A 26,967-nucleotide genomic window follows, 5' to 3' on the forward strand; every position below is an offset into this window, starting at 1 on the left:
ATAATGCAATTGGAGTTTTGTTTACTTTTAAAATATTTCCAGCCATGCCAAATATATGAAAATTCGCGAAAGCTAAAAGAACAAACAAAATATTTAATGTATCCGACCAAGGTTTATTGTTTTTTTCTACAAATCCTCAGATCGTCACTGAATTCTTATACATATATACAAGTTTAAAAGATGTTGGGAGCTCTTATTCCATGCGGGCGGGCACATACATATGTAGTTTAAGTGTCCTTTTTCTTTTCTGGTTCGTAGTCTTGATAGCAATTAATGGGATCCTTGGCCGTATAAACTGAGTATGCCAATTTGCTGCCCTTGAAGTTCTGTATAAATTAGACCACAAAGGGAAAATTACTTAAAATTGAACAGTCTGATAAGAACTATCTGCCCTACCTTCATATCGCCAGATATCAGAATCCACAGGAAAACAAACACCGTCGGTATAACAGTGGACAAGACAAACAGCTCGAAAGTGTTGAGTTCCCCAAAAACAGATATTTTCATTTTAATTTCGTATTTTTTGATTAGTTCTTTGCGAATAGAAGTTTTTGACAAAAACTTTTTGTTGATGACTATTTGTTGTTCTCACGTAGGCCACACAGAGTTGTCACACCTTGCACTTTAAGTTTAGCGCAATCCCACGGTCACACTGCAGTGGTATTATTTAGGACATTCGAAACTATTGCATTCACTGCGAATCTTTTGGTGCGAGAGAAAAGTAATTAAATCAACAAGAATGGCTTTCCGCATACCTTTTGGCAAGAAACACGCTGAGATCGCGAGTTCCTTGTGAGTATACGATGTAGTAGTTGATTGTGCATCAAGAATTCATAACGGTTACAACACTCTTACTGCTACTAAACCACACATTGCATAACCATCCAGAGAACTCAACTAGTTTCCTTTGATTCGTAGCATCCGATCTGGAGCCGGATTCGGAGGAGCTGCTGGCCTGGCCGTGCTCTACTACACCGACTGGAAGCTGATCCTGCAGTACGTGCCCATCTACGGATCCAAGTTCGAAAAAAGCGACTAACCTTGCAGTAGTCGAATCCACAGTTAGCCTCGATGTTTTGCTTGGTGAATAAAATAAGTTAAAACGACCAACGGATATTACTAAATATCGAATATTACAAATAACTTCGTAGAGGGCACAAGTATCGGTTAGTTTATTTCTCTAGCTAACTAATCGCTAGGGCTTAAGTAACTGTTCCCTAAGTCTTACATGGCTAGCCTATTTTGATTAAGCATTGTATAAAAAAGTACAATGGCGAGCTGCCCATTCGAGGGGAAAAGTACAAAACGGTTTCTTTTTTGAAAAGAGAAATAGGAGATTGCGAATTGGAAGACCGAATAGACCGACGATTGAATCTTTTTAGACAAGTAATTTGGAATTTCGCTTAATAAATTCTAGTTTGACCTATATGGTCTAACAATCCGGTTCAACAAAGGAGGCGGGAAACAGTCCGGTTTTGTGGGTACGGGCATGAGTGCCCTTGTACCAGCCGTTCTTCTGCTTCCGCTGGACGTAGATGATGTCGCCCAAATGTAGCTCTAGTTCGATGTCGCTGTTTGGTGGATACGGCACAATACAACGGAAGCGACTATAATAAAAAGGTTACATTAGTAAACTTCTAAGCTTTCAATAATGTATTGCAAAACCTACCTTTCCCGCGTGCAGTAAGGAGACTTAGTGGTGGCGCTGGCCTTTATGGCCGCCTCCGTGATCATATTGCTGCTGGGACTCAGCACATGACTCGCATCTAGGCTGTGCGATTTCCGATGGCTGGGTGCAATGATCATATTGGCATGCAACTGGGATTGCGCTCCTACTCCAGAAATCGGCTGCTGCTGACCACCTGAGTAGACAGCTGTGGCCACGGAGGAAGTAGGAGGCGGCGGCGACGCGACATTGCTGTACATACTGCGAAATGTAGCTGCATCCAAAGATTGTCTTGCGCTGAATTACAATTGAAAAGTTAGTTAAGTGAAATGCCTTTAAATTAAGCTAAACGAACCAAATCAAGTGAGGACGATCCTTGTTTCCTTTCACGCGTTGTGATCCGTACGAAAAGGTGTTTGTAGAAGCAGGAGGCAGTTGTTTGGGCAGAAACTGCTGTTGTTGTGCCGCTGTCTTTGCTCCCGGAGTTTCATTAAGCGGTTGACTGTGCTGCAGTTGACTGGGGCACGAACCGGACCTGAAGATATAAAAGAACAACCTTTTATTCTGGTCTATGAGGACAACTCATTATTGCAACTCTTACCTCACATGTACTGGGTGCAATTTAGCTGATGTGTTTGTTGTAGATTCCACATTTGTGCTGATAACTTCTTTGGGAGCTTGCTGCAGGGACGCTCCCGGAGATTTGGAGCGTGTTTTCATATGAGTTAATCGTCTCATAAGTCCTACTGCTCCAGAGGAGCTGCTGCTCGTAGTTGGGGCTGTGGCAGTTTCAGGCTTGGGCTCCGATTTTCTGCTAAACAGTGCTTCCACAGGTTTTGACCAAACAGAGCAACTGGTGGTCGTGGCGGTGGCGGTGGCCATTTGCTGACGAGGTGGCAAATCCGGCGGTTGCATGGACACCATGTTGTTAAGTCGCACATCTGCTGCCACTGGATGCTGCTGTGCGTGTGCCATCTGGACATCAGAGTTTTGGGGAACATATTTCCATTGATGCATTAACTGCTGCTGGTCGCGGGTGCGTAGGGGCGTCACGTAGTTGCCCGGGAATACTCCAGTAGTGTCCAACCAGTTTTTCCCCTTGAACCAACCGTCCACACATCGTTCGGTCACAATGTAGACACAGCCCTTCTTTAATTCCAGCTCATCCGTTTGGCGTGGTTTGTATGGGAATAGAGCTAAGTATCCCCAGGGCAAATTTGGTGGCATCTGCTGCTGAACTGTGGTCTTAAGCACGCGCGAGGACTGTGGGACGGATGTGGGTTTCGGAGCTGCTGAGTTGGACATTTCCAAGCGGCTTAGCTCATGGGGCAGGCTTAGAATTTCAGCCGAATGGCGGTGCGTCTGCAGCAGACTTAATGGAGCTCCTCCTCCCAGCAAAGCATTTAGTGAGTGGCGTTTTTCCTTGGCTCCCTTGTCACGGAAACGAACAGACGCCGATCCGGAAGCTTCTATATGTTGAGGGGTATTCGGCAGTGAGGACTGGTGGTTCGGACTGCAGTTATTTGAACTGGATGTGGAGCTAGAAGTACTGCTGGCAGGCGTGGAGTTTGAGGATCCTGAACTGGATTCCGTGACCACGGTGGGATCAATTACTGGAACCGGAGGAAGCGCCCGTTGCCCCTGTTGCTTCGGTGGATGGCACAATGGATGGGTGTGTAGCTTGCTGTCCAGCAGCTTTTTGGCAGCTGCATTCAGCTCAACGAATGCTATTGGAAAGATTCCGATGGTCTGGCCAATGCGTCCTTCTGCCCAATTATGATCAACTCGGCGCATTACATGTATTACTGTGCTTTTCTTAAATTCCAGGCATCCCTCCTCGTCGTTGGGCCCCATCTTAAAGTCATACATGGCGATGCATTGCGGCATGGGCAGCGGAACCGATACCTTTACGTAGTTGATGGGGAACGTGCCCTCCTGACCATTTGCCTGACCCACAAACCAGTTGTTGTCGATGCGATGCTTGATTAATATCAGATCCCCTTTCTTGAACTTTAGATCGTTGGCTTCACCGGAGGCGAAGTCGAAGAGGGCATAGGCGTGGGGAAGTAGAAATCGACGTTGCTTGTGGCGAGTCGGCTGCTGAGATTGCTGATGTGACTGCAGCTGGAGTAGTTGGTTGCCAGGCGGTGCCAATGATTCCAATGGCGGCTGAGTTTTGGGCCTCTCAGGCTGCGTTTCAGTCTCCTCTCCCTTTTCTCCTCCTTTGCCAGCTGCTGCATTTTGTTTCATGCCTGAATTAGAGAAAGGGTGTTTAAAGTTAGATAAAGTTCACATTCCATTGCCAAAGCCACTCTGCCGCACTCATAATGTCAAGCATTCTTTGATTTTCAGCGTAGGCTGCAGTGCTGTGCCAGTTGAGGTTGGTGTGGGCGTAGCTGTTACCTTCTAAGATTCGCATCAGCAAGACGTTTGGAGGCAGCTCATCGATTTTGCAAGAGACCAGGACGCGGCACTCCGGGCATCGCAACTTGTGCTGACTGGCCACAATGTCCTGGTATAGGATGATGAAATCATTCAGGTTATAAGATATACATATAAAGAAAACCCACTACAATTACCCACCTGTAAGCATTTGCGGCAGAAGGTGTGCTGGCATGGCAGCACCTTCGATGTGGTGTCCAGTCGCTCAAGACACACGGAGCACTCCAACAGGTCGTTCAGCGTGTGCTCGTCCATCTTGCCAGTATGCAAAATCTCAAGGATGGTCACTATTTGAATTTCGTGCAGGGCCACATTCCAAAACACACACACATGCAGGGGCTGGCACACGCATACGCAATCCCAAGTCGCGCTTGGGAAATAAATGTTGCCCAAATGCTAAACTAATCACTACGGTTCTTTTGAAATGCTTTAAATCACATTAACTCTTCGTTAAAATAAGAAACATTCAATCGTTTAAATTTCTAAGTTTGTTAAGTGCAGCCGAAGCTCGTGGGCAAGCGGATACAAATGTACATAGGCGCACACGGATATAAAACCAGCTTGCTAACTTGAACACAGTGGTGGTCAGATGTATATGCTCAATAGGAACGATTGTTCCGCATTTATTCGCCAAGGAGTGGCTAAGGTTGTAAGGCACATTTTTTATGTTCACTTTAATTGGAAATAAGTTTTTAAAGTACATATGTACCCAAGATATAGTTGCATTCAGTAAATGCAAATAACTTTTAAGTTGTTCCCAACCTGATGTATAATACTGTTTTGATTTTAGTGTGACCATTACTCGTAGTAAAGATTTTAGGAGGCGCATTTCAGTGTTGGGTAGCAAATTCAGACAGTGTTGAGCAACGCACGATCCCTTTGTTTTTTTTTTATTTCAACCAAACACGTGTGTTTTGGTTTGAGCCTAAGCATACGTTTTAATTTATAAACAAGGCAGACGGCATTCTTAAGACACCATGCCGAAAGTACGCAGCACCCCAGGTAAGCCCCGGACGCAGGGGTTCAACCACTCCAACCACTCGATGAATCCTGAGCGCCCCAAAAGCGGCCTCAAGGGAGTCGCCCACCCCCGCACGAAGGGCACCATCAAGCGGCTCCAGATGTACCGAAACTTCAAGGCCAAACGCGATCGCACTGGAAAGATCCTCACGCCCGCCCCATTCCAGGTGAGTCTAAATGTCGGGTTGCAATATCTATGATATTTATTATCTTTGGACTCAGAGAATTACCCATAGACTTCAGTAATAGCCCTAACCATTTATTGCTACTTCAATAATTTAAAATAATTGTTTGTTTTCTAAAAATGGTCATCTACTGCACAAAATAGCAATTCAAATTATCGAAGCCAAATCCACTTAATGGTCTTCAGTAAGTGAATGCATTAACGGATTAAAACATTTTATAAATAGTTTTGTTAAGCTTTATTGTTATTTATTCTTGTTGTAGAGTTTAATTTTTAAATCTTTTTGGCACTGTTGATATATATACTGTTTTGTATAAAAGATTAAAAGGAATATAAAGGTAGCTTAACATAATCAGATGTTATAAAACTTATTTAACAGGGCATTGCTTAATATCATTAAGTGAAGATTTTGCGGATGTCGGCGGGGTGAGCCCGCTTCTTGCAGATAGGGCATTCACGCGAATGACGAAGTACTGTTCGGACGCATTTCCTACCAAAAAGGTGGCCGCAGCGCAACGAAACCACGCGATGTTCGCCCTCAGAGTCCCAGGGCGACAAACAAATCACGCAAGAGTTGTCCTCGCACTTATCGTTTAACTGCTGATTAAGGCCGTCTATCTCCTCGTTCATATCGTCGATGCTATCCGCGCTGATGACTTCCTTAATGGCCAGTTCATTAAGCAGGTCCTGACGCTCTTCTTCCAGCTCACGCACTATAGCTTGCATGGTCTGCTCTTCTTCGGAAAACTTCTCCTGAATAGTTGCGTAGTTGCACATCTCGATCTGCAGTTGCTGCAAAATTCCTATGCGCTCGCTGTTGAATTTTTCCAATTGCGCATTTAGCAGCTCCAGCTCCTGCACACGTCGCTGCAGACTCGCGTTTTGCTCCGCCATCCGTTGCTTTCTTTCTTCGTCTTTCTGCTGCAGGCTTTCCACCTTCTGCTTCTCTTCCTGCAGTTCAGCAACCAGGTCATTCATTTTGCTAATGTTCTGTTTCATTTGCTGCGACAACGACGAATCAGAACTGTGAGCTCCTCGCTTAGATGATCCCGGATTCATGTTGTTTTTTTGATGACACTTGTGACAATATCTAACACGTGAAGTTCGTAAATTTGGCTGACAGAGGATACAAAGGGCGATGACTATCGCCAATAGATTAGCGATAACAGTTGTTTACAATTATCGATAGTGATTTGTGTAAAGTTTAAAATGTAAACAGAAAACTTATACAAAAAATTCAATAAATACGCAAAAGACTAAGAGAATGCCGAACAAACCATTTAATACTTCATACTAATCCTAAATATGTGTTTAATTTTAGGGGCGCCTGCCTGCTGGAACAATGGCTCGTGTTGAGCCCACGCCCAAGTGGTTCAGCAATTCCCGGGTTATCTCGCAAACAGCTTTGCAAAAATTCCAGGATGAGATTGGCAAGGCTGTCAAGGATCCTTACCAGGTGATCATGAAGCCATCCCAATTGCCGGTGACCTTACTAAACGAGGCAGCGAAATACAAAAGGGTTCATTTGCTGGACACCGAGAGCTTCGACAGTACCTTTGGTCCCAAAAAGCAGCGCAAGAGGGTCAGTCTTAAGGTTCGCGATCTGGAGGATCTAAGCAAGGCGGCCGATGACCAGGCCGATAAGTACGATTCCGCTAAGGATTTAGATCTAATCCGCGAGGACACTGGTGAAAAGAAGGCCGTCCGTGATTGGGTGTTTGGTGCCGGACAGAGCAAACGCATCTGGAACGAGCTCCACAAGGTGGTTGATGCGTCCGATGTACTGCTTCAGGTACTGGATGCCCGCGATCCCATGGGCACGCGTTCGAAGTACATTGAGGAGTTCTTGCGCAAGGAGAAACCCCACAAACATCTATTCTTCATCCTGAACAAGGTTGATCTGGTGCCGGTGTGGGTAACCCAGCGTTGGGTAGCTATTCTTAGTGCCGAGTATCCTACCATTGCCTTTCATGCTTCCCTACAACATCCATTTGGCAAAGGTAAGTTTATAAACTAAAAATATCACTTATTAGTGCTAAAAATCCATTTATTTTATAGGTGCGCTCATCAACCTTTTCCGTCAGTTGGGCAAACTGCATTTGGACAAAAAACAGATCAGTGTGGGCTTCATTGGATATCCCAACGTGGGTAAATCTTCTGTTATTAATGCGCTACGCTCAAAAAAGGTTTGCAAAGTAGCACCAATTGCGGGGGAGACGAAAGTGTGGCAGTACATAACGCTAATGAAACGCATCTTCTTGATCGATTGTCCAGGCGTAGTGTATCCCACCGCGGAGACTGACACCGAGAAGGTGTTGAAGGGTGTAGTGAGGGTGGAGCTCGTCACAAATCCTGAAGATTACGTAGACTCCCTGCTGAAACGAGTGCGTCCGGAGTACATTTCAAAGAACTACAAAATCGAACACTGGAACACATCCACACACTTCTTAGAACAATTGGCCCAAAAGACCGGCAAGTTGCTAAAAGGTGGTGAGCCGGACGTTACGGTAACTGCCCGTATGGTGCTTAACGATTGGCAGCGTGGTAAACTGCCTTTCTACGTTCCCCCCGAAGGATTTGCCGTCCCCAAGTCGCAGGAGGGTAAGCAGGAGGAAGTAGTTGCAGAGGAACCCAACGAAGATGCTAGATCCGAGGCACCGACATTCGTCAGTGAGTCTGTAAAGAAGGCTCGCGAGTTTAAGCAGATCCAAGATTTTAGAAAAATTCGCGTGGGTCTTGAGTACGAGCAGCAAGATGTGAAAGATCTTGATCACATAGATCTAGAGCTGTTGGAGCAGCAGAAGGCCGAGCGTGCGGCAAGGAAAAAAGCTCGCATTCACAACCTCGGTGAAGAGGAGGAGGAGTCCAGCGATGGCGCAGACGAGTTCTACTCGGAGGATGAGTATAATGAGGACTTGCAACGCGTTGTGCACAAGAAGGCCAAGTCAAAGAAGCCTCAGCAGCTGGCCATCACATCGTCTGGCAAATTCCGCGTGGCCAAAATACAACCAGGAGATTCGGACGATGCTGGCAGCTCTGACGATGACGGTCCCAGCACTTCAAAGGCTCCTCGGTTGACGGCCAAGCAAAAGCGCTCTTTGGAGCGCAGTCAGAAACGCAAGAAAATTGGTAGCAACTTTTATGAGACGACAAACGTTAAGAATCGCAATAGAAACAAAAAGAAGGACACGTAAATCGTTACGTTTACACTCTAGGCTATATTCTCTTGCAAGGAAAAACTACATATTAAGAATCCAAATAAAAAGTTGATCCTACTCCGTGCACTGCTTCTTTTTGGGAATTTTGCGGCCACACAAGTCGGTTCGGCTACAAATGTCGGGTTCCTCCTCATCGGTGCTGGCCTCCGAGTCACTAGACTCTGTGTAGGAGCCGATGCCCGGAAGTACAGCGATGCATTTTAAGGCTCCCTGGTTGTATTTGTTAGTAGTGAATGTGGTGTTCGTTGTCTTATCAGCAGGGTCCTTGGTTGCCTCATTCGTTGCTGTCTGGACCACCTCATCCTCAGTAATTTTGGCTACCTTGCTGGTGGTGGGCAGTTCTCCGTTTTTCCTCTTGATGCCCTGGCCGAGCAGCGTCTTTTGAGTGCTACGCCCGACCGAAGCTCCCCCGGATTTGGCTGTGGTTTTTAGTTCAGCCTGCAGTTTCTGAAGGTTTGAGAAAAATTGGGGGATTGTAAAATCAATTAATTATATCCCGTAACCCTACCCACCTTGTCTACACTCTCCTCCTGCAGCTTCTCCACGCGATTGCGGAAATCCTTTAGTTCTAGCTCCTCGTCGCGCATTTGCTGGCGCTCCGCGTGCATTTTATGGGCATCGACCAACTCCAGAAACTGCACCTCATCGTCGTCGAGACCACGGATGAGGTTTTCTGTACGTACATATATTGCCTATATTAGGACAGGCAGATTGCATTGCCTTTGGCAAAGACTTACTCAGCTTGTGAGCCTCCTCGTACTCCATGTCCTTCTTGTCCTTGTTTTGTTTGAGGCGTTCGTACAGTGAGCGTCCGTCGTAGGGCTCCTCGGGTCGTTCTAGTGGATCCTCTGGCTGACGTACACGCTCCCATTCCTCCTGACGTCTCTGCCTTTGCTCGGCCGCCTCAGCTTCAGTCACAAATCCCGAACTCATGCTGTATTTTCGGATTATTGCTCTTTTTTGACACCACAATTATTGCCAGTGTTGTAAACGTTTAATTACCAGCTGTGCATTGTTATAGAAGTGTTGCTAGGGTCTCAAGGAAATTTGAAATATTGGCGGGAATCTACCTGCTAATGTTTCTTTGTCATTTTTTGTTTTAAAAACTTGCCACATGCCACTAAAACGAACAATCCCTATGAACTCTTTTAATTCGACAGCGCCTTACTCCTCCAACTGGAACTCTGGGGCGTCCACGGCCCTTAATTCTGGCTCGATTTATCTCGGCTATCTGCACAAAAACAGATTTCTGGGCGACAGTCATTTCTCGCCATTTTCTGCCGGCTATTTGGGCCAAAGAAATCGGTTTCAGTTGGTAAATGTCCCGCTTTTGAAGATTAATCCGGAAGTGATCAAGGAAAACAAAGTAGGGATTCGCGGATAGGGACTTGCTTGGTCGCATTGTCCAGGCCAAAGTGGAGCAGCTAATCCGGAACATTCTGAAATTTTGAAAAATCTACCACAACCAAATCGAAACAAACTTCCTTCACATTAAAATCACTGACTACATGGCTTTATTTCAGGAATATCTCAATAGGAAACATCTATAATGAAAGCGGCTTTGCTAAAGTCTCCAATAAAGAGCTACAGGATTAGCAAAATACACGATATTTAAACACACATATGCAGGCATTTTAGGTCAAGACGGTTCCTCCTACTTTGTTTATACATCCATAAATTCTCGGTTCGTGCGATTCCATTGCATATACTTAGTTTATAGACATAATTGAGGTCGGCACACGTACATACAACGAACAGCAAATAGGTTATACGACTGGCACGGCTGGGTTCGGATCCCGGCCGTGATTGAGTATACTTTATAGGATAATACTGTTAGGACTGGGTCCGGATCATGATGTATCCGAATCTATAGGATGCTGCAGGAGCTCTTTTCGCGAAACGGATTCACCTTCTGGGTGAAGCCGCTGAGTAGGCAGTCCTCTTCCTCGTGCTCCAACATGTACTTCATCATCAAGGAGCAGGCCACCGAGACGGGCATTCGCTCCATCTCCATTTCCCGCCGTAGCTGCAAGTTGATGGAGCGCTGCTGTTGCAAATTAGCAGCCATTATGTCCAGGACGGCTGTCTCCGCGAGACCTATGGTGGTTGCTGGTATGCTAATGCTGCTGTAATGTCCCTGATTTAACTTAAGTTGTGTTTTTTCAAAATTCTCTGGTATTGTAATCTAGAAATATGCGCACTACTTCTCCTTGCTGCTAATATATATTTTTTTGGGGGGGCTGAAAAATCAATATTTAACAAAGTGTGACCGCGTCGAGAATGGTGCTTTTATTTTCCGACTTTTCCCAGCCGTTTTTCAAAAGCTTTTCGCGGGCTGTGGGTAAAGATCCAACTTTTTTTTTGAATCTTTAAACCCGTTCGCAGGTAGATTTATTTTAATCTATACGAAGATGAAACGGTTGGCAGTCAATATAAAAATAAAATTGAACGAGAGTAACTGATTTGTTGTACGTGTCCTATTGATTAACTTTAATTTGAATTATAGTTTTTTTGTTCAATGTTTTGAACACCTTTCATTTTATTTATTGCAAAAATATATAATATATTATTCTCTGAGTTTACAACTTTTTCCATTTAATGTTACTTATGTGAGCATGCTGGAATTAAAAGCGGAGTTAAAAATAAAGTTATTTAGGTGATGTTTCTTACACTTACTCTGGCATGAACTCTGTTAGCTGCTTAGCATGCGCCTCCTCCGGATTAAGGTTCAACTCCTTGGTTATGTCTGAGTCCGGTTTCCGAAATGCATTGGCCATAATCAGAATGTTCTTGGCTATTCTCTTCTGATCGATACGCTTTTGAGCCGTATCGGTCCTTCTATCGGCATTCTCTGACATTCGCTGCTCTATTGGTAGATCTGGTCCTGGTGGAGATTGAAGCGGTTCTGGATTTGTCCAGATCTCAGTGCCAGGTGTTTCCTTTCCTGTCGTTGGAGATAAAGCCGGACGTGCTGGTATCAACGGTGAACGCACACAGACTCTACAGAATTTAAATAATAAATAAATATTAATTTGTATGTGGCACAGACAATGTGGTTACTTAGTAATGAAAGTTCTAAAAAAAATCGGCTCATAGGAACAAAAACAAACTTTTATTACAAATCCTTACACGACTAGTCACACTCTTGGCTTGTTTTTTTTTAACATTTACAAATACACTTTACATAAAACTGACTAGAAAGTAGAAAACGTCCAAAATGTAGGTAATAATTCACTCCTTTTTCGATTGCACCTCCTGGCTTGGCTCAATGTCCTCATTCCCGTTCGGATTCGACCTAGAACGAGTCAGAAATGGGAGAGAACAATGAGCCAGTCCTGGAGATGGAACCAAAAGCCAGTTCAAGATTCATAAACTATCTTAACTATACCAACTCAACATCATCAACTGCATTCCACTTACTTATTGACATCCTCCAGTTTCTTTAGCAGCCGCTCGTTTTCACGACAGACAATCTCCTGATCCCTTAGAATTGTTTCGCGAACGGTGAACAGATGATTATTCTCCTGCCTCAGGGATTCGTTCTCCACCATGTAGAGTTTAACGAGTTCGGCTAGCTCGGAGCCATCTAGCTCTGGTAATCGCTGCAGATCAACTTTGGGCACTGGTATTCCACCACCGCTGCTCACTCTATCCAGTTGAAGCTCCAGAAGATTCTCAGCCGGTTCGCCATTCGGAGCTGCTTGATGATGTAGATTCAGGGCCGCCTTGAGGTGATCATTCTCCATTTGGAGTGCATGAATGTCACGCTTTAGACTGAGAATCAGCGCCTCCCTCGGATCCATCTTTATCACTGGCTTGGTGCGTATCCTCTTCGCCCGCGAGGCATATCGCAAGGTGTTCAGAGTTTCCGCATGATTATAGTGGGCGGGGGAAACGCAAGCGATCATCAAGGTGACACCATTCCCCGCCAGACTGTCGGCCAACAGTTTGGTGAGCTGGCTATCTCGGTACGGTATGTGACCTGTCCTTTTCTTGGAGTCGCTCAACGAGGAGATACAGTAGCCGAGGACCATAAGACTCTTGTTAATGTTATTGGCCTCTTCCAGGGTTTTCCCTTCGCTCATCGTCTTCTTGGTTAACTCACTGCCAGCCAGGTCCACAAAGTTGATTTTTCCGTGCTTGGAAAGGAACACCCCACCATCCGTTTGCTGATCGGACAGGATGTGAACGGTCAATATTGTGTGAGACCGCGAGGAGTGGTCGTTCATGGCATGAGAGCCAACAGCACGATTTCTCATACCTACGAGCATAGCAATATAGAATGTGAGTCAAACAACTAGTTTATGAAAGGATAACAACTGCTTACCTTCTTCCAGGACGGCCAGAAGGTCATCCAATTCTTCGCAGTCCACCGTGAATAGGTTCTCCACAAAGAAACCCCCAGATTTCTTGGACCAGCGCACCGCCAACGGTTTTCGTGCACTTCCCGGGTTGAGCAAATCGATTACCTAGGGGATTGATAAAAAATGCAATTCAATTTGCGAAACCAATATGGAAATGGCAGGTAGGCTAAGAAAACAAATCAATGAAATGCCACGCAAAATGCAGCAACATTTCACGCATAGTGACAATCTACGAAAGGTGGGTGGACTACCTGTCCACTACCCGTCTGTTTTCGGTGGGTGAAGGTGTACTGACATCCATTAATGGAGGTCAGTGGTATGCATGTTTGCGGTCAAGCAATCGGTATTATGGCAAATGCAATTAGGATTTAAATTGATATTGCAGAGGTCAAGCCATGTCCATTGAAGTGGATTAGAGGTCCCTCGTTGGGCGCCACTTACCCGCTCATTGTAGATTTCCATGAAGGAGGCTTTTAGCACGTAATTGACGTCCTTGCGATTCTTAATCAATTGGAAGAGATACAAAAACGAGCGGAAGATGAGGCCATGTCGCGGATCCTTGGGATTCGGCTTGCCAACGAACTTCAAGTGGGAAGAAACAAGTTTAAAGTTAAGCGTTTTACAAGTTCATCAAAGCTTGACTGACCAAATCCGGAGGTCCGGTAAGGGTGTGCGTTTTGCCGGATCCTGTTTGGCCGTAACAAAAAGCGGTGCAACTGAATCCTTCGATGCCCATTTCAATGATGCGCTTTATGCCCGAGTAGTCCAGAATGTCCTCCTGCGTGGCGCCCGGCTCAAAGACCACGTTGTAGGTGAAAACCCGCACACTATCTCGATTATGTGACCTTTTCTGGCCCATATCGTTGCCTTCCAGCTGGAGCGGATTGGTTTTAACATCATGTTGAAATGTTTGTAAGAATAATACGTACAATAACCTGGCCGTTTCCGGGAAACTGAAGCGTGGACCCATGTCGATCTCTTTTCTCCTTGTCGTTCAAAGGACGCACTCGTACCACCACATTGATATTGTCCTCCGGCGTTGAGCACTCCTCGCTACCCGTGGACTTGGAGGCCACGATTTCCAGCGTGTCAGCGCTCCCAATCCTTAGAATATAAATTGTAATTGTATTTTAAGTCAGTGGAGCCCAAATAAGCAAATACCAAATAGCCCAAACGCAATTAGCCAATAAAAGTACGAGGGAAGTGTATATTTCAAGGCTTCATGTATATGGCTGTTCAACTATGATGCCAAATGTACATAACTCGCAGTTACCAAAATCGCAATTAATCAATCAAAGTGAAAGAAGGCTTCCATTGTTTTATGAGCTCGTTTCGTTGTGGGCCCTGCGAATTTCCAGAATAGGTGGATTTGCCTTGAACTTGATGGAGCTCTGACTTCGACCGGCCTATTATTAGTCAAGGTTAAGGGTGGATGGCATGGCGCGTTACTTTTGGGGTTTTTCTGATTTATTTGACCATTGCTTCAAACTAACTAGCTATTGTAAGCGTGGAGCAGGAGTCAGAGGTAACATTTCAATTGGATTAACGAGCTCGCTTCTGGGGAATTTTATCGCAGCTGTTTGGAAATATGGAAATATGAAGCGGTAAATTATTGAAAGGGATTCCAAAAACTTTTGGTTTCACTTGTTCGCTAACCCAGCAATTATCCAGAAAATATCCCTCACAAACGAGGCAAAGTTTCCAATACAAACAGTTTATTGAACTGCAAATAGGCTGGACAACACGGCGTATGTGCGATGAGCCGCCTTGGCGTGATTGTATGTGGCACATAGCTGACATTTAACATTTTCACGTAAATGACTTGTTAAACATTCATGCCCTAATGGCCATACTTCACTCTGCCTTTATTAATCAGACATGAGTTGGGCCTGCTGCGGTATATATGTGCACTTGGTAAATATTTCAGAAGGCGCCAATAGAAAGGAATTAACACGAAGCCCCAGACCGCCGACTTGAGAAGCTAACGCCAAGAAAAGTTCAATCAACTTTTGGTCTAGCCCTCAATATTTAATAGGCCAATACAACCACTACAAGGCTTAACTATAAGCGAAAGTTTTGATTTTGGTCACAAATATTCCTTGTAATCAATGCATTTTACTATTGTTATTCGTAGTCAATTACCGAAATTTGTTTTAAGGCAGAGATTTTATATAGTTTATGGTTAGCTTTCTGAAAAGTACAAGCTCTTTGCTGTGACACATTTGTATACCTGAGCAAATGAAAGCCTACTTGTAAGTATTGTTGATATTTGCACAGGGTAAATATTTTCCCAGCACCGCTTAAAAAATAACGAGAAATTTCAGGCTAAATCGTATGAGCAATACAAAAATATGGGTTTTTTTCTGGGCCACTTGTTTGCGAATCAAATAAACCATAGCGAGTGGGAAAAAACGAAACTCTCGCTTTTATTTCCCGGGCATGGAATCCGAATCCAATTCCGAATCCGAATCCGAGTGAACCAGACCCGCTAGTAGAAGATATATATTAGCCAAGCTAGTTTTAGGCAACGAAATGTCAAACTTGATTATCTGCGGGGCGTAATTATGACCTAACTCGTGTTGTGCATGCCAGAAAATCCATATGAAATTGAATTTTCAAACTGAAACTTCCGGACTGCCACGTAAATTCATTTGGGTGGAGTGTTGTATGTTATTTAGCCGCTATCTTTTTGATATATGGTTGTAAATGTTTATCACTGGTTATGGCACTACAGTCTTCGATGTGTGTCGTCAATCATATGGCTATCAACGCATTAATTAATCAAAAGGCTGAAATACATGCGTGCTTCAAAATAATTATAACGCCCACAATGGCGTTAGCCTGGTGGGATTAATCATGTCGTATCTATAAAATAAATTCTAGTTCCGTATATCCCAGCACTTCATTAAGTTACTAAGTGACATACGTAGGTGTCAATTGTGACTCAAATTATTTACTCAAATTAATACTCAATAGTACGGGAATTTCTCCAGGCAATAATGAATCTAATAGTGCATTGCAAATGTATGTATGTATGTAATTTGTAGCAAATTGCAGTCCTAGTTCAAACTTTCTTTTTACCCCCCAATCACCTTTGCTGCTCTAAATTATTAATGATCCTACCGAAACCGAGGCAAGCCCAAAACTAGCACTTAACCCACTTGCCAGCGGGCAAAGAAACTGGGGTCCTTAACCTTAACTCCATTGTGTCTTCTGCACCTGAACCCGCATATAAAAACCGAATATAAAAACCAACACAAATGTGTCACTTTCGCTCTCGACTGCGGTCATACTCGACTGCGGGCATGTGTACATCGATACAGCTATAGACTTTAATATGGTTTAATTGCAAAATCGATTTGTGCCGTGTGCTCGTTGGGTATCCAACCCCCAGATCTGTGCCCACACTTCCTCCGGTTTCGAACCACGGAGTGCTTAAATGGAGGCCGGTCAGTCTGGCCAACTGCTCGTCCGTTTGACTGTCCGTTTGTCTGTCCGCTTGATTGCCTGTCCGTCCGGCTGTCCGTTCGACTGTCTCTCTCTTGGCTTATTGTGCGTGGTCATTATGGTTTGGCTTGTGCCTCTTCGTAATTTTCTTTGCCTCAAGGGTTTTTAATGGATCGCCTGTTTGGTGGTGAGCTGTCGTGTTATCATTACCCCTCCTTCGTATTCCTTTTCCGCCCTGCCACACGTCATGATGCAAATTAATACATTTTGTCGGCGGCTCCAACAGAAATGTTTAATAAATAGTGGCCTTTTCCCAGACTTGGCCATAGTTTTAAAAGTTTTTGGTGTTCCTGTGACTATTGATATTTCAAAAATATACATACATATTGAGCAAGTTTAAAAACAAAATAATTTGAACCATTTTTTTAGAATCCCACAAAACTTTCGAAAATATCACAAAATCAAATTTAACCGAAAACTACATTTTCCAAAGGTCACAGTTCTTTTGTTTTAAAATGAAACTCTGGATTACGTCTATTATAAATGTCTATTTATATAGTAACCCTTGGCATGATTAAATATTTGATTATGGGTCTTTACTGTTTACGACATATCGCCTATTGATTACGGTGGGAAGCATCGCAATCCTTATCCCACACTTACTCATTCTCGCGTGAACGGAGGAAATACGGCGTATTCCGGGAGCTACCTCCTCCTCCGGCGCCACCGCCACTGCCACTGCTAGTTCCCTTCTGCGGACTAAGGCGCCGCATGCCGTTGGTCAGACTGCGGGATCGTGGCATACTGCTGCTGCTGCCGGAACTCTGCCGCTGACTCTGGCCAGTGGATGTGGTCGATGGCGTCTTGCGGCCGCGGGAGCCGGCCACTGGGGCCCGACCACGGCGACTGCCCGACGTACCGGCGCTGTCCGCACTGCTGCCGCCACTACTATTCAGATGAGGAACACTTGAGGCCCGGCGAACCATGGTCACCGGTGGCGATGCCAGCGAATGGGGAGAAGCGGGATAAGGGGTCGATGGTTTGCTCAGCACTAGGATGTCCCGTGGACATGGCACCGTGGACACGCAGGTCGACTAATATTCAAAAATTCCGTCCTCCGATTGTCCGCGTTTCCGGTTAACCGCTCGCCGCGAAAACTCAACACGAACTGGCTGGCCAAGTTCACCAGAGCAGCCTTTTTTATTCGAGCCATCAGATTTATGGTAATTTCTACGCACGCACACCACTGGCCACCGACTACTGGCCATTGGCCACCACCTACCCATATGCCCAACTAGTCAACCTAGGGAACACCCCCCGGCACCACCTGTAATTGAACTTCGTTGTGGTTGTTGCTTCCACTCGCCAAAGGCACTCGCCGGAGTGACTCCTTCCCACAGTGGCAATTAAATCTACGTGCTGTTTGGTAAACAAACCGAGGGACTCCCCCGATGAATGAGGAAGGCTTCTGAATGGATGGGTGGATGGTGGATGACCCCACTGCTGACCCTGGCGCCATTCGTGTCCATTCATCGTGCGCAACTACAACAACATTAGCCGCCTTTTCGTGGCTTATTTGCATTTACTTCGGCATAATCAGGGCCGGGAACGTGGCATTCCTTTCCAGGATATTAAACCCACAGTTCGGACGGGTGGGTTAACATGTATTGGCCACGTTAGAGGAATTCCCTGAAAGGCGAAATGCGTAGTCAACTTATTTTTGGAGATTAGGAATTAGATTCGGAACAAAGCTTGCACATTATCGTTTTACTGGAATTAAAGTCTTAAATCGTTTCAAAATTCATTCCATATTCCAAGCGACCTTTGATAAATTGCATTTGATTATTCAAAAGCACAGTTCGCCTGTTTCATTATTAGAACAACAAATTACGTATCCAAATGATCCGCATATTACCTAATAAATTGATGAACTCGTATTAGACCCACCGCATATTACCTAATAAATTGATGAACTCGTATTAGACCCACCGCCGAGTGGCCAAACAAATGAGTACAATTAGTTTTAATAATTGTTTTTGTATACGTCTCACAATGTTGCATGTTTATTTTTTCATAATCCATTGCATTCCGATTTGCAGCTGGCTTTCTATTTTTTGTTCTAATCATAGTCATTACGTGTATATATATGTAGAATTAGTTATGAACTATACTTGGGACTGCTATTTATAGGTGTACACCCTATTTCCTAAGTGTTTATGGTATCTATCGAGTAATCTAGCTATTTTACAAAGTGCATACGAAATATGCAGCCATCGATATTTACATACGATTTAAGCGAATATAGAAATGTATATATAATTTGATAATCTTGTTGCGGATATTTTATATTACAATTAAATTAGCTTAGCTTAGGCTCTCCTCGGAGAGCTCCTTTGAGCCTGCGGTTACATTCTGCCCGCAATTTTTACAAGTACGTTACTTTATTAGTCTAGCTCTATTTCTTTAGTAGATAAGATATAGAGTTCTTCTCCTTTGACGATCGCCAGGAATAAGCGACTATACGTGTTTATCAATTAATAAGCGTAATCCATTCTGTAGTGGGGTTTGTAGTTATAGTTGATTATTTGTGGTAGGAGGAACCAATGATGCAGTTAATCCGTGTTCTTTCATTGGGGCTTGGCGCCCTGATAGATACCCTCTGAGTACTTGGGCCTGCACTCGGCGCAGAACCACTTGCCCTGCGGCGCCACCATAATGCCCACGCACTCAAAGTGGAACCACTCGATAAGACAGTTGTCCCCGTCGCATGCGATCATCTCAGAGACCTCGTCGTACGGACAGCGACAGTAGCAGTACACCGATTCTCCTTCACGAGCGAGGCGCGCTCCCGCCGGCGGTCGAATGGGATACCTTATGTTGTTCGCCTTGAAGTACTGCAGTGTGGCGAATCCGGGATTGGGCAGCAGTGCTGGTGGTATGGGTTGATTGAAAGCAGTGGCCGCTGGCGGTGGTGGTGGTGGAACTGGCAAAGCCACCGGTAGAGGAGTTGGCAAAACTGGAGGTGGCGCTGGTTGTGAAGTCGGGACCACACTGGTCACATTAACCTCCGCCTCGTCATCATCAGAGCTGCTTTCACTGCTGTCCGACGGTGGAGCAGTGGTGGGCAACAGGCTAGGCCGGATTTTGAGAGTCGGAATGGGTGGCAAGTGATCCTCTCGATCGGGCTTGTGACGCTTGGCTGAGCGAGATCCTCCTGTGCCGAGAAGCGAACGCTGTTTGCTTCTCTTCCGCGAGGAGCCTGCCAATGAAGTTCCGCCATTGCTGTGTGAGTGATGATGGTGGCTACTGTTATTGTTATTCCTGTTTCGCTGCTTAGGCGGTGTGGGCAGATCCTCCTTGGCCCAGGTCAACTGTGGTGGTGGCTGCGGTTTGATAAGCTGCATTCCCACCTGTAGCGGTGGCGCTAGAACGGCGCTCATGTTTTCGTCGTCGCTTGTATAGCCGTAGAACTTGTTGGGCCGTCGCTGGCGTTTCGAACGCTTCAACTGGGCATCGGCATCGGAGCAGCTGCTACCCTCACTCATCCTGGTCATGGACGATTGCAGTTGACGATGGGTAAGTGGCGTTACAGGGAACAGAGAAGATTCTGGATGTGACTGTATAGGAGTAGGCGGCTCCAGGGGCGGAATCATTCCAGGCATTCCGGCTATCCTATCCATGGGTAGGGGTGTACTAGCCATCGGCTGTAGCTTGCCAGTTTTACTCGTAGACTTTCGTTCCCGCTTCTTTTTCTTGTTCCTCACCTTTTCCCGCTTGTCAGCAAAAGCAGAAGCCTCCTCCGGAAGAGATGGAGTTGATGGTCGACTGTTTTCCACAATGTCGTAATTGTTGCTCGGCCGCAGTGGGGCATGCTCGGCCATGAGAGCCTCTCGCTTTTGGGTCAGCAGTTCGTTGGCCAGTTTCTGAGGATGGGAGTCGTAGAACTCTTCATCTGTATCCGAGAAAGCTGTATCGAAGTCCGACTCATTGTACATAGGAGGCTTGGGCGAGGGTGGAGCCACTGGATTATTGTTCTCATTGACAGCAGTTGTCTCCTCCACTTGATCCTGCTCATTTGGACCATTGTGACCGTTTTTGAGTGACTCTGAGCTCTTCTTTACCTTTAAAGATTTCTTGCGAGACCGTTTCTGCGGCGATCCACGAGCAGTAGAGCTATCCGAGTCGTCGGAATTGTCGCTGGAACTACTGCTGTTGCTAGAACTACAGCTACAGTTGGAGCCGCACGAACAGCTCGAGGAATCGGAGTCTGACGAGCTGGAGCTACTTGAACTGTCGCTATCACTTGAGGCATTCTCACCAGGCGTTTTGATTGATGATTTGTTAGCGGACTTTTGTTTCACGGGTGAGGGTGGTGGTGTGCGGTGCAATTTGCAATAATCGTGATCAGACCAGGCAACGTGAAGTTTTGCGGGCGGAAGAATGGCTAAGTCTTCCCTGTCCTCCTCCTTAACCGCCTGCTCTTCCGGGATGGCCACCGCCTGATTTTGAAGGAGGTTTTTCCAAATTGAAACATCCACTTGATCTTCCTCCTTCTTGGGCTCCGATTCATCATCGGCATCAAGAGCCTTTTCTTCTTTAGAGCCGTCTGAAAGTTTTTCCTTATCTTCCAGTTTAGATTTGCCATCAAGTTCATCGGCGTCACTCTCAGAGGATGGCGACAGCATCACCTTGGGCATATCCAGATCATCCACAGAGGATCGCATTGGCAGCTTAGGCTGCTCTTGGTGGCTGCTTCTCGGCGCATCTGAATCACTGTCATCACTGCTATCCGACTCGGAGAGATTGGGTGCGATGAGATTAAGGTCCTCCAAGGATTCCTTGTTGCGCTTCGACTTCTTGCGCCGTTTTCTATTCTCAGATTTACAGACTGGCGGCTCTTTTGCATTCTCAATGCGGTCCGGTTCCTCCTTCTTGGTGGACTCTTTATTGGTTTCCGATTCGGAAAAGAGCTTTTCATTATTTTGTGTTCCTTCTTTTTTATCCTCGCCATCTTCTAGCTCCTCCTTTATTTCCTCCAACTTTGGAGCCGAAGTGGCATCATTCGCCTGCTCCATGGAAGCCGCTTGAGGCAGTTCCTTCGCGACATGACTGCTGGCATGCTTTAGCAAGAGCTTGCGCGAAACGAATTTCTCTTCGCAGCTCTCCTCTGTGCACGCATAGCGGAAATCGCCTGAATGCATTCTTTGATGTACTTCCAGGTATATGGCTTTGCTGAAGACGAACCCGCATTGCTCGCATGGAAATTCTGCGGGCGGTACACAGAAGTGGTAGACATGGCGCCAGCGCTTTTGTAGACATTGCTTGCATCCTGCACTCTCCGTTCCGTGCTTCCAGAACAGATGCTTTGAGATATCCTGCTTGTTGCGATACGCGATACCACAGCGATAGCACAAGTGTAGCAACTTGTGCTTCCACACGTGAGACGACAGTTTCGCTTGGCTCTGGCAATCCTCTAGACAGATGTCGCAAGCCTGGTGCTGCTTCCTCAGATGCACCATTAGTCTAAAGGCGGAGGGCAATGGAGCCATATCGCAGAGACAGCAACGGAACTGAAGATCGTAAACACTTCCGGCTACCTCGCCTGGACAAATATGACACAAAATCTCGCTGTAGCTATAGAAGTTAGTTTGACACATGACGCACATTATGTTTGACTTAATGTGCAGTCTTCTGTTGTGGGTGTACAGCTCCTTGTGAGTGGAGGTCACAAAACGGCAGGTGAAGCACTCGTATATTCGCTCGTTGAACGGCTCTACGTACTTGCCATTTTCCAAACTGCAACAACTGGCCGCATTCATATACTCGTTTTCCAAGTGCGGAAGAAAGCTTTTTAGTTTTGCTACAATGGTCTCTGCGTATAGTTCCTCAGCCGTAATGCTATCCACTGTGGCTGTAAATCTGTGCTGGCCTATTAAATGAAGCACCAACTGCTTTACATTTACCGCGATCCTTCGGGCATGATTGCAATATAGGCATAGGGAGTACACTGATTTTAAGCACAAACGCACAAAATCCACCATTGAAAACCGATCGAGAGGACGATCCAGTTGCAGATCCACCGTGTGAGTGTCAGCTCCAGCTACCATTATGCCGTCGGCGGGTGGAAGCGGCTGAATGGCAAGCGGTTCGTCAACAGGTTGGAGTTCCTGCAAGGGTTGGGCTGGCTCCAGAGATTCCTTTTGTTCCCCCGTAGAATCCCTACTATCTTCCATCTCTGGTCCATTCAAACTATCATCTATGTCCATGCAATCACTGCCGAGACTGTTGCGACGCACTGCATCGGGCTGATCTTGAAATTCAGTAATTAAAGCTGGGGGAGGTTCTGGAAGATTGACGTGATTGTTGTGGGGCGACGCAGGTGGCGTTAGTGACCAACGACGCTGTTCCTCTTGCTGTGGCTGCAGGTGCTGAGGAGGATCTACAACCTGTGGCACAACATTTTCCAAATGTGCATTGGCCATAATAACCTTTGACTGCTTTTTGGTAATTATATCCGCCTTGGTTCGCTCAATGTCCAGCTTGGTGCGCTCCAGTTCCGCCAGTACACGATTTAGCTTAGACGCAGTCGAGTCATCGAAGCTAAGCGCTGGCGGTGGAGGAGGCGGTGCATCAAAAGGTAGCTCCTCGGTTGGTGCCGACACTGCTTCTTCCACCGGCTGTGCCGTTTCTAACTCCTCGTCCTCCGTATCCGTACTGCTGAGGGCTGCATCCACAGACTTCTGAAATTCCTTAGGCACCCGCAACATAATTTTGGGCACAACCAACTTGGGAATGGGAGGCGCTGGAGGATCTTCCACGGGTTCTGGCGCTGGAACTATACGAAATTTAGAAAAATGATCTCCAAAATTATAAATGTTTTCTTCTTACTGTTTTCTGTAGGGAAAAGATTCTGCATGTCCGATGGGAGCTGCAACTGTTGTGGCTGTTGCTCCGGTATTGCTTCCACGAGCATGGGTTGTTCAACCGGCTCCTGAGGAATCGGCAGTGGCGTTTCCGGTGGTCTACGGACCTTTCGCCGCCTTCTCGAAGGCTTCCGTTTGTTGTTCTTGCAACCAATGGCATGGCCACTTTTTTGATTGCACAAAGCACACGGCTGCATCAGTTGGGAGCAATCGTGATCCTCAAACTCAGAGCCCTGGACAAAAGTGGCTTGACATGTGCAACAAACGAGATGCCTTGCTCTATCCTCCGTTTTCTGCTGCTCTTCCCACGCATCCTTAGCGAAGTGGCTCTGGTCGATGTCATGCTTGTTTTCTAGATGCAGCGACAGCTTTTCTACACTGGGATACACATGGTTACAATATAAGCAAATGTAACGCTGGTGGACTTCTCGCATGTGGAGAAAAAAGTGCCAGCACTGGTGAACGGTGCTACACTGGGCGCACCGAAAGAAGCGCTCCTGCTTCTGTGGTAACTGGGGACTGCTCGTGCTTTGGATCCCGCTGCACTGAGCCTGGTGCTTGTTCAGCTGCTGAAAGCTTTCGAACTCGAACTGCAAATTGCACTTTGCACAACTACGGACTTGTAGCGATTCCGTAGAGGCGACAGGCGGACCCACATTGGCATTGCCCTGAAGGCGTTGCAGAAGCAGCGAGGAAACGGAGCCACCTGACTCCATCTTTGTTTGTTTATCGGATTGGCTAACGGAGGAACTCTTGCTGCGCCTGCGCTTTAGGGAAAGCTTCAGGGTCGGCGGTTTGGCATTGTGCTCACTCTCCGGATGATCGATCACCAGCTGCGGCTGCGAAGCAGAGCTTACGGTGCTGCTCCTGCTGCTTGTGCTTCTGCTACGACTCGTACGAACAGGTAGAATCACAGAGAGCGATGGCACCTGAGAAGCGGAAGTGTCCTCCTCCTTAGTGTTGTTGCCAGTGTGGTTTGTTATCACAGACAGTTCCTTGGGGTCTTCCAGCTCTTGGCCGGGTTCCACCATCTCCTCGTCCACGAGCTTTTCTTCTTTCAAAGCCTTATGAGCCCCATTCAGCTTAATCAACGGAACGACCTCAACAGTATGTTCTTTTAACTTGACACTATCACTGTGTGCTTCATCTTCCAAATCAGACTCGATTTTAATAACACTGGGGGGCGCTCCGTCTTCGCTGCTTGGAAGATCCACATCCATTGTCAGCGAAGGAGAATCCACTGTGTCGGATCCTTCTAAAGAAGGTACAACAGTAGGTTGCGATGCAGTATCATCCACTTCTGGCGCTATAGGGGAAACATTTTCATCAACGTCATTTTTGTAAAGATCTTTTGAAAACTGAGACTCAGCTGTCTCCCCTTCGATCTCCAAAGCTGGACTCTCATTATCTTTAATGGATAAAAACTCTTTTTCCCCGCTTTCCGAATCTGTTTCTAGATGTATCACCGGTGGGGTGTACACCTTTTCCTCGATTTCGCTTTCAGAATCATCATTAGCAGATGGAAAATATTTTTCTTCGACTTCATTGCTGTCTGATTCCTTTGGCAGGAATTGGACTACCTTTTCATCCGTTTCCGACTCATGATTTGCCTCTAAAGTATCCGCTGGCTGATCTTCTGAATCAGATAAGAACTCCATATGGTTATCACTTAAGGAATCAGTTTTGTCCTCCACTTCGGTCTTCAGTTTGATATCCTTTAAGAACTGATCTGTAAGTGGGATGCTGTCTGCTTCTGGGAGTTCCTCTGGATTGTCTTCGACCAGCTCTTGCTTTACGAGATCTGTAGAGGGAGGAGCAGTTGTCAAGCAGTTTGCTGAACTTGAGAGAGTTTCTAAATCGACTGTTGTCTCTGTGCTTTTTCTTAGATGGAGAAGAGATTCCTCTGACTGCTCTGTCTCTTCCGTTCCGGCGGTCTCTTCCTCCGGCGTGTCGCTGAAACCCTGGCCATTTGCCATGGCTAAATCTATCACGTCATCGTTCTTTTTCGGCTTTCCATCCTCATTTTCCTCAGCGTTGTTGTTCTCCCCATGTTGGTGGCTCTCGCTTTCCTCCTTCGCCAGGTCCAGCACATAATGAAGTTCTTCGATGTCGTCTTCCTCGCCGGCAGCTGCTCCTCCCCCGGTGCCCGCTCCCGATCCCGTTTCCGATCCTGTTCCTGCTTCTCCATCATCTCTGTTAGACGTTAGCTTGGCTTGTTGCTGATCCAATGCTTCCATCATATTTTCTGCATTCACACGCTGTCAGCAAAAAATAATAATAATAATATTTAAGAAAAGGGCGAAAAACAAACCATCAACCGCCAATCAATTAAACGCACTTTGGGCAAAAATTATTATATTCATTACCTTTGCATGCCGTTGGCGTTGAATCCGTTCCGGTTCTCGCTCTCTCTGTTTTATGCTTTTCGTTGTTCTCTACGCAGCTGAAAGCGAAATGAAATGAATTTATTATTACGTGAGATATAAGGTTTGGTATTTTGACAAAAAACAACAAAAAATTAGAATGACAGCAAAGTGTATCGTTTATGCGGGGGTATATACGATAATTTGTTTCCGAATATTCACTGCATAAACATTTGAATTGCACAAAAATCGCCGGTCATTGGGTGATTTTGTAGCCCTGGTGCAAAAGTAAAGCCAAAATAATTGAAAATACCAAAATAAATGTTAACAAAATGGCAACGAGAGAGCCACTTACTGCTAAAAATAAACGAATTTACTTGAAATATTCTTGGAATGGACACTACAATCAAAATGTACAGCAATTATGCACGTTTATTTACCTGCTCTCCTCCTGTGCGTTGCCGTTGCTGTTGTTGTTTTTGTCGTTTCTGCTCAGCGTATTATTGCTGCTGCTAGTGTTGTTGTTGTTGCTGTACCCCTGCTTAGGTAGAATTTTCCCACAAATTGTAGGCGGCAGAAGGAGAGAAGAACGGTACAGAGAGTGGTAGGCAAGAGAGAAAGAGAGAGCGATGAATTTTACGCGCGCAAACAGCAAGGAGAGAACGTAGCCAAAACAACAACCGATTTCACGGAAGTTCGCTGCACAACTGAACCAAAAAGAGACCGAAACCGAGAGGCCGAGAGATTTTGCCCAGCGGATTGGATTGGACGGGCCGAGACGAGACGGCGCGGAAGGAAAGAGGGGCGCCCCCACCCCTCGACGAACTTATACAATTAACGCCTGGTTTCAATTGTTTATAAACTCGCAGGACACAGATACGTAATGCAAACGGATTTCACAAGTGCACGTAATTTCCTTTTGCTTTAGTTACGACTAGAAGCACAATGATATCGTCGAATTGCCTTTTCGCCCTTTTGCGCGTCTCTTGTGCGGGGCAAAAAATTTTCTTCTTTTTGCACGTCGCCTTCCACGCTTTGCATTTTATGTTCTGCTCGATTTTTTCGCGCACTTTTCCACTGTATTTTAGGAGCAGCTCGTTAAGTAGCGTATGGGGTTTGGATGTTTCACAATTGGGCTGCGGGGAGCGTTCGAATAACGCGTTAAAAGCAAGATTATAGCAATATATTTCGTCTTTTTTACAGCCATGCCATTGAAACACGCGCAGAAGCTAGTGATGGACGATAGTTCGATAGCTAGCGCAGCGTGCTGGTGTGACTGCCAAAAATGCAACCATGCGACTGGGATGGCTGCGTGGTTCGCTTGCGGTTCAGTGTAAGAA

General features: G+C 45.9%; 9 protein-coding genes across 11 annotated transcripts; 2 read left to right on the forward strand and 7 right to left on the reverse strand.

The window, feature by feature from the left end:
• Positions 1–92: 92 nt before the first annotated feature.
• Positions 93–612, reverse strand: LOC120447104. Its single transcript, XM_039628515.2, has 2 exons — positions 397–612; positions 93–326 (listed from the first exon to the last, which is right to left on the reverse strand). Exons 1-2 carry the CDS (start codon positions 505–507, stop codon positions 228–230), a joined length of 210 nt encoding a protein of 69 aa, XP_039484449.1. The 5' UTR covers positions 508–612; the 3' UTR covers positions 93–227.
• A 20-nt stretch (positions 613–632) lies between these two features.
• On the forward strand, positions 633–1,106 carry LOC120447106 (cytochrome b-c1 complex subunit 10). The gene is made up of 2 exons (XM_039628517.2): positions 633–792; positions 919–1,106. The coding sequence occupies exons 1-2, from the start codon at positions 740–742 to the stop codon at positions 1,037–1,039; spliced, it is 174 nt and encodes a 57-aa protein (XP_039484451.1). The 5' UTR covers positions 633–739; the 3' UTR covers positions 1,040–1,106.
• Positions 1,107–1,148: 42 nt separating this feature from the next.
• On the reverse strand, positions 1,149–4,889 carry LOC120447100 (E3 ubiquitin-protein ligase SH3RF3). The gene is made up of 6 exons (XM_039628510.1): positions 4,250–4,889; positions 4,070–4,178; positions 2,268–3,918; positions 2,022–2,201; positions 1,670–1,963; positions 1,149–1,607 (listed from the first exon to the last, which is right to left on the reverse strand). Exons 1-6 carry the CDS (start codon positions 4,361–4,363, stop codon positions 1,433–1,435), a joined length of 2,523 nt encoding a protein of 840 aa, XP_039484444.1. The 5' UTR covers positions 4,364–4,889; the 3' UTR covers positions 1,149–1,432.
• Positions 4,890–4,971: 82 nt separating this feature from the next.
• LOC120447101 (nucleolar GTP-binding protein 2) lies at positions 4,972–8,587 on the forward strand. The gene is made up of 3 exons (XM_039628512.2): positions 4,972–5,295; positions 6,634–7,312; positions 7,371–8,587. Exons 1-3 carry the CDS (start codon positions 5,086–5,088, stop codon positions 8,504–8,506), a joined length of 2,025 nt encoding a protein of 674 aa, XP_039484446.1. The 5' UTR covers positions 4,972–5,085; the 3' UTR covers positions 8,507–8,587.
• LOC120447102 (PSME3-interacting protein) lies at positions 8,511–9,599 on the reverse strand. Its single transcript, XM_039628513.2, has 3 exons — positions 9,268–9,599; positions 9,043–9,203; positions 8,511–8,977 (listed from the first exon to the last, which is right to left on the reverse strand). The coding sequence occupies exons 1-3, from the start codon at positions 9,461–9,463 to the stop codon at positions 8,585–8,587; spliced, it is 750 nt and encodes a 249-aa protein (XP_039484447.1). The 5' UTR covers positions 9,464–9,599; the 3' UTR covers positions 8,511–8,584.
• LOC120447103 lies at positions 9,494–10,016 on the reverse strand. The gene is made up of 2 exons (XM_044005901.1): positions 9,601–10,016; positions 9,494–9,535 (listed from the first exon to the last, which is right to left on the reverse strand). Exon 1 carries the CDS (start codon positions 9,966–9,968, stop codon positions 9,651–9,653), a length of 318 nt encoding a protein of 105 aa, XP_043861836.1. The 5' UTR covers positions 9,969–10,016; the 3' UTR covers positions 9,494–9,535; positions 9,601–9,650.
• On the reverse strand, positions 10,016–10,783 carry LOC120447105 (guanine nucleotide-binding protein subunit gamma-1). The gene has a single exon (XM_039628516.1). The coding sequence runs from the start codon at positions 10,596–10,598 to the stop codon at positions 10,398–10,400; it is 201 nt and encodes a 66-aa protein (XP_039484450.1). The 5' UTR covers positions 10,599–10,783; the 3' UTR covers positions 10,016–10,397.
• Positions 10,784–11,101: 318 nt separating this feature from the next.
• Positions 11,102–17,488, reverse strand: LOC120446812 (kinesin-like protein KIF12). Of its 2 annotated transcripts, XM_039627974.1 has the most exons (8): positions 17,005–17,488; positions 13,824–13,998; positions 13,541–13,768; positions 13,336–13,476; positions 12,858–12,999; positions 11,951–12,791; positions 11,207–11,530; positions 11,102–11,148 (listed from the first exon to the last, which is right to left on the reverse strand). In XM_039627974.1, the coding sequence occupies exons 1-8, from the start codon at positions 17,325–17,327 to the stop codon at positions 11,136–11,138; spliced, it is 2,187 nt and encodes a 728-aa protein (XP_039483908.1). In that variant the 5' UTR covers positions 17,328–17,488; the 3' UTR covers positions 11,102–11,135. The 2 variants fall into 2 exon arrangements, with proteins under 2 accessions (XP_039483908.1, XP_039483909.1); XM_039627975.1 differs by lacking the exons at positions 11,102–11,148; positions 11,207–11,530 and adding an exon at positions 11,690–11,825.
• An 883-nt stretch (positions 17,489–18,371) lies between these two features.
• Positions 18,372–26,872, reverse strand: LOC120444334. Of its 2 annotated transcripts, none has more exons than XM_039623891.2 (4): positions 26,068–26,872; positions 25,631–25,707; positions 23,230–25,522; positions 18,372–23,170 (listed from the first exon to the last, which is right to left on the reverse strand). In XM_039623891.2, exons 3-4 carry the CDS (start codon positions 25,502–25,504, stop codon positions 18,969–18,971), a joined length of 6,477 nt encoding a protein of 2,158 aa, XP_039479825.1. In that variant the 5' UTR covers positions 25,505–25,522; positions 25,631–25,707; positions 26,068–26,872; the 3' UTR covers positions 18,372–18,968. The 2 variants fall into 2 exon arrangements, with proteins under 2 accessions (XP_039479825.1, XP_039479824.1); XM_039623890.2 differs by having other exon boundaries at positions 18,372–23,176.
• Between the last annotated feature and the right edge of the window lie 95 nt (positions 26,873–26,967).

This window comes from Drosophila santomea, chromosome 2R (genome assembly GCF_016746245.2).
Source record: "Drosophila santomea strain STO CAGO 1482 chromosome 2R, Prin_Dsan_1.1, whole genome shotgun sequence".
Lineage (NCBI taxonomy): Eukaryota > Metazoa > Arthropoda > Insecta > Diptera > Drosophilidae > Drosophila > Drosophila santomea.